Genomic DNA, 15,194 nt, shown 5'->3' with positions numbered 1-15,194 from the left:
GGTGTGGATTGGCATAAAGGGAGAAGAGGCACCTTAGGAGTCACTCAAACCTACCGTGAATCCAAACTTGGGTCTTTGAGAGTTTGTAACTTTGATTTTTTTACCTATTCTTCTTCAGCTTGAGTGACCTCTTTCATGAGGCCATGTCTGCATAGCCCCTTAGTACAGTGCCAGAGAGAGAGAGGTTGTTTTCTTTTTCTTATGTTTGTTTGTATCTTAAATGGCTGTTTTGGTTTGGTTTGGTTTTCTACAACAAAACACCATGATCAAAACAGCAAATTGTGGAAGAAAGGTTTTTTTTTTTTTTTTTTTTTCAGCTTACACTTCTAAGTTGCTGTTCATCAACAAAAGAAAGTCAGGACAGGAACTCAAACAGAGCAGAAACCTGGTGGCAAGAGCTGATGCAGAGGCCACAGAGGGGTGCTGCCTACTGGATTGCTCCCCCTGGTTTGCTCATCTCAGGGCTACCAGCTCAGGGATGGCACCACCCACAATGGGCTGGCCTATGCTCCATTGATCACTAATTGAGAAAATGTGTTATGGCTGGATTTCATGGAGGCATTTCCTCAACTAACACTCTTCCTCTCTGATGACTCTAGCTTGTGTTCAGTTGGCAAAAATTTACCCAGTGCAGTCTTTGTATAAAGACAGGTTGTCACTATGTAGCTGGCCCAGAACTCTGTGGACCAAGTGAGCCTTGAACACACAGAGATCTTCCTGTCTCTGCCTCCTGAGTGCTGGGATTAAGGGCATGTGCCACCGTGCCCAGCTGCTCATTTTCTAAAGTGTAATTCTTAATTGAGTTGGGATATGGGAGGAGATTAAAAACATAGTCACCAGCATCGTCCTGGGGTTGAAAAGAAAGACTTCCTAATTTAAGAAGTCAAAGCAAATAATCTCCTAGGCACCTCTCAGTTGCTTCAAGGCAGTTTATCTGCATCGCTCCTTAGAAGTTCTCAAATAGAAACAAGAGTGCAGTGCCAGGCGTGGCCAGGACACGGTGAGGTTAAAGCTCAAAGTAGTGATGTTTGACTGTTGCTATATCCTCAGCCAATGAAACATCTGTGAGAATAGTGGGGTAATGGACACGTGTGTGGCACAGAGAACTTCAGATGGGTAGGGCTGGGGACCATAGTCGTTGGTACGTTTTCAATTGTCCCCTTACACTACAAACATTTGTTCATTTCCTAACCTTGAAGATGCTAAAGATGCAAATGGCAGATGTTCCCTGGGCATTCCCAATGCAGTAACCTCTTAGGTTAAAGAAGCCTTCCATTTCAGTCCCTGATGGTAAGTCCCTTTATCTCCACTAGACACTCATATGCGTAGCACCTGCTACGGGGAAATCAAGAAAGGAGTGTGTGTGCGTCCATTCCCGGGTGCGGTGACCAAGTCTGAATGCTGCTGTGCTAATCCAGACTATGGTTTTGGAGAGCCTTGCCAGCCTTGCCCCGCTAAAAATTCAGGTAACTGCACATCGTAAGAAACTAGAAACTCAACAGTAGGATTGGGCCAAAGATTATGTCTACTACAAAATGATTTGTCTTCTGAATTGAAGAAGAAAGAGCCGGGTTTACATTATCATATAAGGGAGGTAGTCAAACGTGAACAAGATCTATTTGCTGTTGTGATGGTGGCCCAGATTTTATACATGACTGCTACCCTGGCAGTATAAATAGGTTGACATCGTACTTGCCAGTATTGAGCTTACAAATACAAAACAATCTGATTGGGTCCTTTAAACTCTAGACACCTTATGATGTCAAGCCTCAGGTCCATCAAGGTTGACTCTTGTTCATTGATAATTGCGATGAGCCTCTTTCAAATACAAATAAGTTCAGTGGGGTTCAAAAATAAACAAACTCCCTGCCTTTTCTCTAACTATTCGCTGATTTCAAATTCTTGAGATGATATTCTCAGGAAAGCACTGATTTTTATCATTGTTAAAATGAATGTACATAAAATTGTTATTTTAATGACTGAGTTATGGAACGGGCTTAGCATAACGTCTTTGTTTTTACTGTTATATTAATGGCTGAGTGCAGAGTATTGTCTAACTTTTCTGTCTCTATTGTTATGCTAATGAGTGGGTGTGGCGTGGGTGTGGCTTAACATTTCCTGTTTGTTTTTGATCACACAGCTGAGTTCCATGGCCTCTGTAGCAGTGGCATCGGCATCACTGTGGATGGAAGAGGTGATTCTGTTCAACTTGTGATTATTAAAATATAACGGTATAGCTTGCTGATTGTCAGATGAATGTGGTTATATTTACTGTGAAAATTCACAAGTGGATAAATGGTTGTTAAGTTAGATGGTGTTAAGTGGTGTTTTCCATGTGACTGCTTTTCAATACAGACAAATATTTATTGGTTAAAAGTGCTTCCTTGAGAATGTTACTAACAATCCATAGGCATGATTTTATGTGCAAATTTTTTAAGACGGTGCTATATCATGTGATTATACAGACACAGCTAGAAAAGTATCCATCTGTAGGGATATTTGATATGGATCAAGTCTTAGACATACTATCCCAAAATTAAATTGTTTGTGTTTTGGAAACACCAAGATGTTTCTGTCAGACTGTAGAAGTAAAATTCATTTAAGTTTTCTTATTGCAAACAGCGTCATGCTGTAAGAAACCTCTGATGGGCAAGGGCATCTGTGCTGACTAGAGGAGAATGTTTGATGTGATGTTACGTTTTAAATGAGTATCTGAAACCAAAGAGGGAGGCAGAATTTTGCTGGGATATTTTTTTTCCTCAGATGCAAAATGAAAAGCTAGATAATCAGAGAGTTTCTAAGGACGCCTTCCCAATTGCTTTTTCCCTTTTTTAAGACAGAGTCTCAAAGCCCAGGCTGGCTCTGAACTCCTGATTCTCCTGCCCTGTCCCAGGTGCTGGGGTTATACAAATGTTCTATGGCTAACCAATTTTTGTAAATTCTAATTCCTATAAACAATCATTATCAGAATCTGATCACAGTAAACAAAATTGGATTTTTGTATCACATTTTTGTCATTGATGATGAGGGGGATGAAGATGATGGCAATTAGGATGATGATGAGGAGGAGGAGGAGGAGGGAGAGGAGGAGGAGAAAGAGGAGGAGGGAGAGGAGGAGGGAGAGGAGGAGGAGGGAGAGGAGGAGGAAGAGGAGGAGGGAGAGGAGGAGAAAGAGGAGGAGGGAGAGGAGGAGGAAGAGGAGGAGAGAGAGGAGGAGGGAGAGGAGGAAGAGGAAGAGGAGGAGGAGGAGGGAGAGGAGGAGGGAGAGGAGGAGGGAGAGGAGGAGGGAGAGGAGGAGGGAGAGGAGGAGGAGTGAGAGGAGGAAGAGGATTCCCTGTCAATGGCCCCCGACTAGAGCCTATTGCCTGTTTGGAACCGTACGTTTGTTTCACTTGGATTCACAAGTGACATTGTCCCTGGGAGACATGGCAGTCATGTGCCCATTGTTTGCTGTAAATCACTGGATTGTCAGTAGCCATGTTTTATCGTCTTCTGAATCCATTCTAACTCATCAACAATGAGAAACACTGCGTATCCCATGACTTAGGGAATTGCTAAATATGAGAACAAAGCAGGAACATCCTGTGACCATAAAATCATACAGGCCTTCCTCATAAATTTCTATGTTTTAATTAGATGGCTGTGATACTTATTAAATTGAGTTTTCCCTTGGATTTTGAGCCAACGGCCTGTAAATTTCCTTTATTAATTTTGTCAAAAATATAGACATACTGCATGACTTAATTATTTGGTTGCTGCCAACACCTTTCTTTTTCTCTGACTTACCAGTGGAGTGTCTTGTATCCTTCCATTTTATTTTTCTTTCTTTTTTTTTTCTAAAAGGCATATTGCAGTTTTCAAAGTTAGATATTTCACATGTTGGAAGTTCCTTATTAGATCCCTTTTTATCAACAAACAGGTGTCTGTGAGTGTTGACCATGCTATATTCCACACAGATATTAACGAGTGTGCCTTGGACCCTGACATATGTGCCAATGGGATCTGTGAAAACCTGCGAGGCAGCTACCGCTGTAACTGCAACAGTGGCTATGAACCAGATGCCTCAGGAAGAAATTGCATTGGTAAGTTACTGGAGGTTTATACACAAGGGCCATCCATGTCGTCTAACCCCATGGATAAGAGAAGAAACAACAATTAATGAGAGCAACTTAGCTCCCCTCATTACCTTTGCACCATACATTGATACAGAAGCATTCGAACTGAGTTTTGCAGCACAGTATCAAACTCAATGGAGTGCTATTATTTAAGATAAGTTTTACCCAAATGAGTGAATCATTTGCCCACTGCTTCTCTGTACTTATTTTAATCCTACATGTTTCCACTGAGACATGGACTTCAAAAACTAACACTCTTGGAAATAGTAAAGTTGGGGAAGGGGGATGCTCCAGGTTAGAGGAACTTCAGCTTTATCCAGAAACCACTAATTGCCACCAGGTGCCTAAATATGACAGCAAAAGTAAGTGTATCCCTTTTTCAACTTATAAAAGAAGATAAAAAACAAAACAAAACTTCTGTGTGATCTGCCTCGAGCAGAAGGAAAGAGGGAAAGATTAACACTTACAGTGCTTTATTGGTTTATAGATTTAAGAGACTAGAAAGAAACAAAATTGTCCCACAGGAAAATTGACTCTATTTTCACAAAATGAGAATTATTACATCATTATATGTAATACTTACAAATAATTTGTAATGCTTTAAAAGCCATCAATTGATGACTGTGGATAAAGAAACTTACTATTCTATGTTTCTGCTGCTGGCTTTATTACCCAATCTATGCATTTGACCTTCAGTTTAAGATATATACAGATAGACTTCTATTACTCTCTGACTATTGCATATTTAAATAGGTTGAACATCAGTAGGAAAGGGTACCAGTCAAAGATTCTCAAACAGTTCTAAAAGCATGCAAACATGCTAGAGGACCTTGTCGAGCACTCAGGTTCAATCCCTGGCACCACAGAAACCAAAGTGTGGTGACACACACCTATAATCCAGACCTTGAGAGGCAGAAGGCTCAGGAATTCAGTCTCACGGCTATCGTAGTCCCAGGCCAGCCCGGGCTGAAAATCCTGTCTCAATAAATAAATAAATATGAGCTAAACCATCTTTTATTCAGCAGAAGCCAAGGCACTTCCAGCTTAGCTTCTAAGTTCAGGTGAGTGTGTGAGTGGGACCCTTTTAAAACCAGGGGAGTCCTGTGAACATTCCCGCTCCAAGCACAGGTGACATGTCTGTAACACTTTACACTGTGTGGTTTTTGTTAAAATGTATACATGATGAAGGGCCTGGAGAGATGTCTCAGCAATTCAGAGCACTGGCTGCTCTTCCAGAGGACCAGAGTTCAGTTCCCAGCATGTACATGGTGGTTGACATGTGATGCCCTCTGCTGACCTCCCTAGGGACTGTACACACGTGCCACACATTCATGCAGGCAGGCAAAGCACCCATACACATAAAATAAAAATATGTGAGCCTTATCAAATGGTTGACTCATCCTTTTCTTACCCATTTCTCAAGGAATTGGACTGTACCCCTCGCTAAGCATGTGCCAGAGTCCTAAAGCACAGGATGTGACCTCATTTTGGGATCACTTTTATCTTTTAATATTTATTTAATTTTTTGAGAATTTCAGATGTGCATACTGTGGATGTTGATCATAACCACATCTTCTGCCCCTTCCCCAGCCTCTTCCACACTCACCCCTTACTCTCTCCCTCCTTCCAACTTCCTGCCTTCCTGAAAAATGAATCAACAAATAAATGGTTGAGTCCACTTTGTGCTTCACATATATGCACGGGTGTGTGATCATCCGCTAGAGCATGGTTGACTCACTGACCTACTAGAGGCTATACCCCTCGTAGAAAACTGACTGGGTTTGTACAATTCTAATTTCAAAGTACATATTAAAATATCTAATAAAAATTGAATTGAAAAAAAAAAGTCAGACTCGGAGCAAAACGGAAAAGTGGAGAAAACTCAAGCAAAACAGAAAGGTAATTCTGCCTACAGTAACAACATTTGAAATCATTTTCTGATCTCCATTTTCAGTATTATCAGGGTGACTCTGTATCATTTGACAAAGTGCAATTGTTCGCGAGAGTAAAATTAGCAAAACGAACTCTTTATCCCCCAAGTAGAGTTACTGTTTCTTCCACTTGGTAATTATACTTGCTGATAAGAAGGCAATGTAACACATGCCTGTAATCTCTGCACACTAGAAGTGAATTCAATGCCAACCTGAGAGACATAGTGAGGTCTGTTTCCAGTAAAACAAAGCCAAAAAAGAAAAGAAGGAAGGAAGGAGGGAGGGAGGGAGGCAGGGAGGGAGGGAGGGAGGGAGGGAAGGAAGGAAGGAAGGAAGGAAGGAAGGAAGGAAGGAAGGAAGGAAGGAAGGAAGGAAGGAAGGAAGGAAGGAAGGAATAGTGAGCAACTAAAGAAGTAATGAGCCCTTGCTAAGTCCTGTGCATTTTGCAAAGTCTTGAGAAGATTTTTTTAAAGTATTCACCAGCATAAGAACATAGCATTTGAATAGCACGTGGTGTGTTTGCTCTAGTGTGGTCTAAAGATACTGAGGCAGAGAGGAGAGAGGGAGCCAGGGACCAAACAAAGAAAAGGGAAGCAGAAGTGGTCTGTGCATTACGCCTTTAACCATTTCCATCTCCTGTCTTCCACTGGCTGCTTGCAGACATTGATGAATGCCTGGTTAATAGGCTGCTTTGTGACAACGGCCTATGCAGAAATACCCCTGGCAGTTACAGCTGCACGTGTCCCCCTGGCTATGTGTTCCGGACGGAGACAGAGACCTGCGAAGGTAAGGACAGTGTTCCTTGACTCCGGCGTGCCCTTACCCAGGAAGCACCAACATCAGTCATAGTGAATGAGTATGCTCTAAGGACATGTATGAATGAATGTCTTCCCTATTTTATGATCTCTGTTCACTGCTTTGGAAATTCAGGAAATGGCATTCATATAAACACAGTTTATAAACAAATGTCAGTTCGTTCTGTTCACATAGTCTCTCAACAAGCACTTAGAAAAACCAACAGATAGAGCCATATTGTTTGACTCGTTAAAATAAAATATCTGATTTTGTTCATTTGGTTCACCCTGGAAATAAAAATCGCTGTGACACCTTAACCTACAAACCTTCATTCCAAAAAGACTCAGTTGTTAGCCACTTTATTATGAAATAGATGGTTAACAGTGTCAAAATCCTGACCCGGAAAAATATTTGGAGCCTATGTGAAACTAATTCCATGATGAAATAGATAGTCTATAAAAAGTATCATTTCTGTTTGACAAGTTAAAGGATGTTATTTGGATTTGTTCAATATTTTAAGACTTATTTTATGCCATGAGTTTCTATACAGTGCAAGTTGCTTGAGCCAGTTAACGGCTTAAGGAAATCTCTGGTTTCAGTGAGATTCAGCTTAGGACATGAGTGCATGAAGCTATGACATCAGTGCATAAGGCTGTGATATCAGTGCATGAGGCTATGACATCATGATTTGGTATCTTGATCACATGGTATTTCAGAATAATCTGTTTCTTAACTACCATTCACTCTCCTCCTGTAGTTTCTTTACATTCTGTGGGCCTGCAGGGGGCTCCTATAATATGCTCAAACTCAGTTGCTACTTCCAGATACTTCGATCCTTCTTAGAAGGGGGTATAAAACACCCATGGAAGGAGTTACAGAGACAAAGTGTGGAACAGAGACTGAAGGAAAGGCCATCCAGAGACTGCCCCACCTGGGGATTCATCCCATGTACAATCGCAAAACCCAGACACAATTGTGAATGCCAACAAGTGCTTGCTGAGAGGAGCCTGATATAGCTGTCTCCTGAGAGGGTCTGCCAGTGCCTGGCAAATACAGAAGTGGATGCTCACAGCCATCCATTGTATGGAGCACAGGGTCCCCAATGAAGGAGCGAGAGAAAGGACCCAAGGAGCTGAAAGGGTTTGCAGCTCCATAGAAGGAACAACAGTATGAACTAGCTAGTATCTCCAGAGCTCCCTGGGATTAAACCACCAACCAAAGAGTACAAATGGTGAGACTCATGGCTCCAGCTGCATATGTAGCAGATGATGGCCTAATCAGTCATCAATGAGAGGAAAGTCCTTGGTCCTGTGAAGGCTCTATGCCCCAGTGTAGGGGAATGCCAGGGCCAGGAAGTGGGAGTGGGTAGGTTGGTGACCAGGAAGGGAGGGGATATGTGGAGGGGGGCTTTGGAGGGGAAACCAGGAAAGGGGATAGCATTTGAAATGTAAATAAAGAAAATATCCAATAAAGAAAAAGAAAGGGAAAAAAAAAGAAAGTTCATATTAATTATTGCAGAATACCCTTCCCTTTTCTGTGGGTGTACTTGTTGCTCGGTGACTCAACAGTCGGGAAAAGTACAATAGCGTTAGGATGAAAAGAAGAAGGAGGAGGAGGAGGAGGAGGAGGAGGAGGGAGGAGGAGGAGGAGGAGAAGAAGAAGAAGAAGAAGGGTTGCATCAGCTTCATCTTTAACTTCAAAGCATTCTTGTGGACACAAACAAGTTGTATTGAACAAGATGCTGCAACACAGAAGTCTCAGCTGACGTCAATAGAATGCAATTACAGAGCACAGTTCTAAGTTTGGGTTGAGCTGTGTGTGTGGAGAGGGAACCTTTGAAAAACAGTAATTCACCAAAAGGTGTGGGGGTATGTGTGTGGAGGAAGATAGTCATTTACGTAAAATCACATTTTCCTAAACTTAACTGAGGTAACTGTTTACCCATGGATCCTGGGTACTGAGTCCATGGCCCCTCTCTACCAGATGCTCACAGGGTTCCCTAAGAGTGAGGGCATCTGTCAGTAAAGCCAGCGCAGGCTCCTCAGCTATGCATGTGACAGTTGCTATCTCTGGTCTCTGGTCTCACTCCTAACACCCATTACCCTTCAACATTGCTCTGAGGAAAGTTTGTCTAGTCAGATTTCCCTGTATTGTCCCTGTCCCCCCACACCTACCCCACAGAGGGATGTGGTAAGGGATTGCTGGAGGTTTTTGGTTTGTTTGTTTCGGTTTTCCTGGGTATTCACACTTTCTGCTGCCTTTAGCCATTGTACCAATTCAGTTCTCTATTAAAGGGTAGGTTCGTCTAAATCTCGGGAAACTTAAAAAGCAAGAGCAGATGAGATATCATCTCATTTAGCTCAGTACTGTCCATTATTTGGTCCGTTTTCCCATTCTGTTGAAACCATACATTCTGGTAATCACTTGAGGATAAAGTGGAAACCGGGTGGTTGGGGTCTGGTTCCGTGATATATATGCGGAATTGTCAAAGCAGGTTAGATGGAGTCCAAGGTACTGAGAGGTGGACTACCAAACAGGGACACGACAGAATGACATTTAGTCGTGAAATCTTGGGTGGCCACATAAATTTGAAGGAACTTCCATAGCAAATCAGCCAACAAGGAAGGTTAGAGAGACATCTTGACTTATTTTGTTCAAAGGACACTTGCTCTTAACAAACCATCTGTGCCATTCATGGGAAAGAAGTTTGTGTTGTATAAATAAAGATGAAATAATAGAGAAATATTTTGGCCCCAACCTTATGGTGTTGGTGGACATAAAACAAAACAAAACAAAAAAAACAGATTTACACAGAAAACTTGCTCCCCCCAAATTTTACATTCTGTTATTCGAATTTCATCAAAAGATTTCTCCTAAATACTATGTACGTACAAACCCACAAGCTGTTCAGCTCTTCTCCCCTTGTGTCTCCTGACGTCCCCCATTAGCCACAGTCAATTTTGTCAGCCTGAGTTCTCTCTCTACTCTTTCTTCATTAATTTCCAAGGGCTAGACAGAGAATTATTACCAGCATCAATGCAAACTTTGACTTCCTGTATTTATATTTTCTCTGTTCGCTTATTCTATTTGTAATTCGTGTTTTCAATGGATTAATTTAAATATATATAATAAACAACAGTAACAATAAGCAGGATGTTCCTCTGTGTTTTAGGCTGAAGTTACCAAAAAAAAATTATTTCATTTTTCCTGAGCTTGGAGAGTCTGTGAAAGTTAAATTTTTTACATCAATCGCTGTGGTTTCGATTGTGTTTCCAGTGACATAACTAGTTAAATGTAAACCAGATGTGTTTTGAAGTTTATTTCCAGAAATGTACAGTGAACTGTTTCAATTTCTGGTTCCATGACATTTATACCATAAAAAAATATATATTTAAGGGAAAAACTGAATAGCTGATATTTGTACTTGTCCCTGTATGTGTTTTCAGTCTTTGAGTTCACCATTGCTTAATTCAAAATGAATCTTTTAAAACTATGACACAGGCACTTGTCTTTTGGGGAAATCTTCTTACACATGAATTCATTGGAGAATTAAATGGGGAATCCCCTCAGACAGATTGCCTGTTCCCGGCACATCTAGTTTCTTTGGCTCTTGCCGAATATTCATGGAAGGATTTCAATGTTGTAGAGCATTTGCTTCATTAAAAAGGCTTACATCTGAATTAGTGTATTATTAGGAAGACTTTTATTTCTCTTATAAGAGTCTTTTTCTACTGCAAGCACTCTGAAAGCCAAATGTAATTGTATCCCTGCACCCCGATAATTTATAGTTCAAGAACTAAATTAACACCTGAGCACCTCTTTAGTCATTCTGAAGTAGCAATAATCTTTCTCTATATAGTTTTTTTTAATTAAAATACAACTATATAATTCTCACCTTCTCTCTCTTCTCCCTCTAACACCTTCCATGTACTTGTTTCTCAAGCTCATGGCCTCTGTTTCATTGTTGTTGTTGTTGTTGTTGTTTTGTGTGTGTTTGTGTGTGTGTGTTTCTAAATATAAAAATATAACCTTCTCAGTCCATATGTTACTTGTACATATATGTTTTTAAGGCTGACCACTTGGTGTCAGATAATCAATCAGAGATTCTTCCTGACTCTCAGAGTTCCTTACATGCCTGTAGTTCTTTGTTTACAGTTAGGCTCCCATGACATTTCCCTCTCCCATATTACTGCGTCTTTGGTCCTTTTACATAGGTTTCTGAATTGCTATTTTAAACCTATTAGCTGGCAGTCAGTTCTGAGCCTGCCCCCCCCTTTCAGGACCGGTTTATTTACATTTTATTTGAGATAGTCAGGGGCAAGAATTAGAGCCTTCCGGCTTTACTTATATGTCTTTGTTTCGGTATTTAAAGAAGAGAAGGGTCTATATTAAATCTAAAGCTATGTATGGAGGGCAGTGTCTCCTTGGAATCTCAGAAATTCTACTGTTTAGCTAAGAGTGTTGAGGCATGTTGACATGTTTGGAATCACTTAGCTAGTAGGGATGGGATCTCAATGATGACTCTTGTAAGCTGAGTAGTTGAGTTTGTATAGGAAGTGTCCTTAACGTTATTCATATTTTAACCGAGAGTTGTGTTTGCCTCTTAGTGAGTCATGTGTTAAGTGACTTTAGAACCTTGAGAAAGTCACCTCTTAAAAAAATGTAGGCTGATTTCTGAATTCGAGGCCAGCCTGGTCTACAAAGTGAGTTCCAGGACAGCCAGGGCTATACAGAGAAACCCTGTCTTGAAAAACAAAAACAAAAAACAAAAAACAAAAACAAAAACAAAACAAAACAAAAAAACAGGTGTACTGTGATTCTTTTTACTTTTGTCACCAACAGGATTTGCTTACTGGTATATTGTTTGATTTAAGGCTAAAAGCCGGTAGTCATCAAGTCCTAATTGAGTGCAATTAATTCTTCTCCTTTTTTTTTTTTTTGGTCTTTGGTTTTTCCGAGACAGGGTTTCTCTGTGTAGCCCTGGCTGTCCTGGAACTCACTTTGTAAACCAGGCTGGCCTCGAACTCAGAAATCTGCCTGCCTCTGCCTCCCAAGTGCTGGGATTAAAGGCGTGAGCCACCACTGCCCAGCATTTTTTTCTATTTCTAATGGTTCTGAAGATTGAATTTAGAGCCTGAGGCATATGCTCTACCTCTGAGCCATGCCCCTGCCTGAGCCATGCCCCTGCCTGAGCCATGCCCCTGCCTGAGCCACGCCCCCTCCTGAGCCACGCCCCCTGCCACTCTGCCCCAGCACTCGTTTTCCTATATCATATCTGACCAAACTTGTGGTGTAAAGTAATTCTTTAACTAATCACATAATTAATAAAGGGCTCAAGAAAGAGAATAATGAATGACAGCTGGGGAGAGTTCTGTAGCCTGGATTGATATCCCGGTTCTTATTTCTTGGTATGCCTCTAAGAGTTCAGAATGAAAGCCAATGTTGGTATACATTTGTCTTCAAAGCTTCGCAGAAGCGTAAGTGACAGAAATATCCAACCCTTGTTGTGCCCCAGAGTCGTACCTGGAGTTAGAACAAACTACAGAGCAAAACAAATCGACTATATACAGTTAGAGTCATAGAAGACACACATACTGAATCATCTTCCGAATAGACTGTTGCTAATACGGTCCTCCTGAGTCTCCAGTCATGTCGAGGGCTATCTGTGCTGTAGAACACATGTCTGCCTTCCCTATTCACTTTAGGCCCTGTATATCCATATTAAAATTATAAGAGCCAAGTTTACCAGACGTTCTGGCACAGTCTGGCTTGCCTGGAATAATATTTTCCAGAAACACATGGCAGCTCTAACGGAATTTTTTTCCTTCTGGATTGTAGATGTAAATGAATGTGAGAGCAACCCGTGTGTCAATGGAGCCTGCAGGAACAACCTGGGCTCTTTCCATTGCGAGTGCTCGCCCGGCAGCAAGCTCAGCTCCACCGGACTCATCTGCATCGGTAAGATCCCCGCACGGATCTCCCTGTGACCGTCTCTCATGCTCTTGCCTCAGCCTGAGGTGCAAACAGAGCTGACGGGGAGGAGAGCAGAAGAGCAGAAGCTGGGCAGGCTTTAACCAGTTAGGCTCTAGAGCATCTTCCTTTCGTGTCTGTAGATGCATGCACGCTGCCACGGCTGTGAGCATTTCTGTGTGTACACTTTTCTTACGTCTGAATCCCTTAGGCATGCGCACAGTCAAATCCCATCACAGAAACTTTAAATCTGTCGTGATGAAAGGCATGGTGGGGTTTGGGTTCAGTTCACAGGACAAGAGTTTGAAGATTTTTTTAGGCACTGAAGCATAGAAGGAGTTCAGTATTCTCCTTTCCCTCGCTGGTCACAAGTTGGTAGACTCCAGAGAAAGGAAGATAAGTGCTCTCTTACTTTGGAAAATCTCTAGGTGTGATAATATTTTGCTCCAAGATGGGATTTTGACATATAGCCCAGGCTGGCCTAGGATCTGATGGAGAGCAGGCTGACCAAGAATTCCATGTAATTCCTCTGTCTCAGCTTCACAAGTCCTGGGATGACGGGTATGGGCCATCATGCCTGCTCAAGTACAGGTCTTGGTAGTGACATATAATGTATGCAGGGTAAGATAATTTGATCAAAGATGTATACCGACGAGGTCTACCCAAGTCATTTCTTTCTATGTCTAGTGGCAGTGGCTCTATTTACCAGGCATGCCCAGACTCCCATCCTGCCTAGAATCCACCTTTAAAGGAAACTAATTCTTCTGAGGATACTTGGCTTCACATCGCACCATATAAATGGGCAAGTTCTTGCTTACTATCTAAGCAAGTGAATTCATCTCTGCTTGTTGTCCTTTAGAGTTACTAATGAAACAATGATGTTTATTTCCAAATTATTGAGTCATTTTTTTTCACTTGCCAACAACTGAATGCTACCACATTACCCACACAGAAACTTTAAGTATTTTCATTCATTATGATAAAATTTTGAGTATTTCCGTTGGTTCTCTTTCCATCATGTGAATCTCAGTCAGGTCACCAGGCTTGTGGGCAAGCACGTTTGTCCACCGAGCCATCTCTCCAGCCAGCCTTGAACACGTTCTTAGTGGGGCTGTTGGTGGTTCTGATCAGTGATGAGCCTGCCGCTGCTAGTCACAGGATCTGAGTCACTAAATTTGTAAAGGAAAGAAAATTCTACTTTGTGGTTACTAATTAAAAGTCGGATCATCTGTGACTTCACTAGGGTACTAAGGCTGGCTGCAGAGTTTGAGTTAGTCCTACGGATATACTAAATGTGATTTTGTGAATGCTAAGGAGACTACTGTATCCTGGGTAGTGTTGTTCAGCTTTCTAGGACAGTGCAGTAAGTTCATCCTACAGAGTTGTGTTGCTCTCCTGGGTTAGCACCCATATCCCATGGGCCTGCACTCTTGCCCCATGTCCTTGACTTCTGCGGACAGAAGGAACAGCAGCTTCCCTGATAACAGGTCCCACTGTTTATCCCTCGTGGTAGATTATAAAGTCAGCCACTCACTTTCTCAGGATCAGCATTGTAAACATCCCAACTGCAACCATTTTCTGGCTCCTTTTTCCCCCTAATGTCTTTTGCTCTGTTCTTCTCCTGACCCCCAGCCTGCAGTGTACCACCAGTCAGCCCTTGATCTTTTTGCACTCATGCCTAGTTGCTCTCTGCACTGCTTCTCAGTTCCATTGGATCCATCCTCACCTTTCTATTAATCCCGGGCTTGTGTCTCCGCCCGGCTGCAGCCGTTTCTATGTGGATGTCTCTGGACATCTCAGCAGAAGATGCCTAACACCACCCGATTCTGAGTTTCATACTTGATCCTGTTTCCTAGAAACATTTTTGTCTTGGCAAATGGCAGCCCCATTCTTTTCATTGCCACCCCAAATTCTCCTCTTCAACCTTAATGGCTTACTCCCAAACCTCACATTGAATACCCACGACCCAGTTTTCAACCACTCTTTACTCCAACTCATTATTTGTCTTCTATTTTTAATAATTCATTTAGGTTAGCTTAGCACAGCAATATATTTCATCACAGCATCTTCATATGCATATATCATTATATTGTATTCTTATGCATCCCCCTGTCTCTCTGACCTCCCTTGCTAGACCCCATCACCTTCCCTACACAAACCGGTTCCTTCTCTCCCCCCAGTCGGCCCCCCTTCTTATTTCCTGTTATATATATTCCATTACTGTCTTTATTTGCCCCTCTCTAAAGATCTATTTCTCCCCACTCATGCTTCCCTGTCTAGTTGGGATATACAAACATGTATGTATAAATATACACACATACATATATACAGGTGTATATTTCAATCTATGTTGTGTATATAATATTTGTCTTTCTGAGTTTGT

At 41.8% G+C, this 15,194-nt stretch overlaps 1 protein-coding gene across 3 annotated transcripts in view; it reads left to right on the top strand.

Annotated features, from left to right (window-relative positions):
- The window catches only part of Fbn2 (fibrillin 2), a 201,950-nt gene that overhangs the window by 113,197 nt on the left and 73,559 nt on the right, over positions 1 to 15,194 (top strand). For all 3 annotated transcript variants that reach the window (NM_010181.2, XM_017317828.2, XM_030250333.1), the window contains 5 exons: positions 1,314 to 1,466; positions 2,141 to 2,194; positions 3,957 to 4,082; positions 6,707 to 6,832; positions 12,680 to 12,799. In NM_010181.2, the coding sequence (NP_034311.2) occupies positions 1,314 to 1,466; positions 2,141 to 2,194; positions 3,957 to 4,082; positions 6,707 to 6,832; positions 12,680 to 12,799 (579 nt within the window). The remainder of the gene's footprint in view (positions 1 to 1,313; positions 1,467 to 2,140; positions 2,195 to 3,956; positions 4,083 to 6,706; positions 6,833 to 12,679; positions 12,800 to 15,194) is intronic.

The sequence above is a fragment of the Mus musculus genome, chromosome 18, assembly GCF_000001635.26.
Source record: "Mus musculus strain C57BL/6J chromosome 18, GRCm38.p6 C57BL/6J".
Classification (NCBI taxonomy): domain Eukaryota; kingdom Metazoa; phylum Chordata; class Mammalia; order Rodentia; family Muridae; genus Mus; species Mus musculus.
This window is presented reverse-complemented; position numbering and strand designations above follow the sequence as displayed.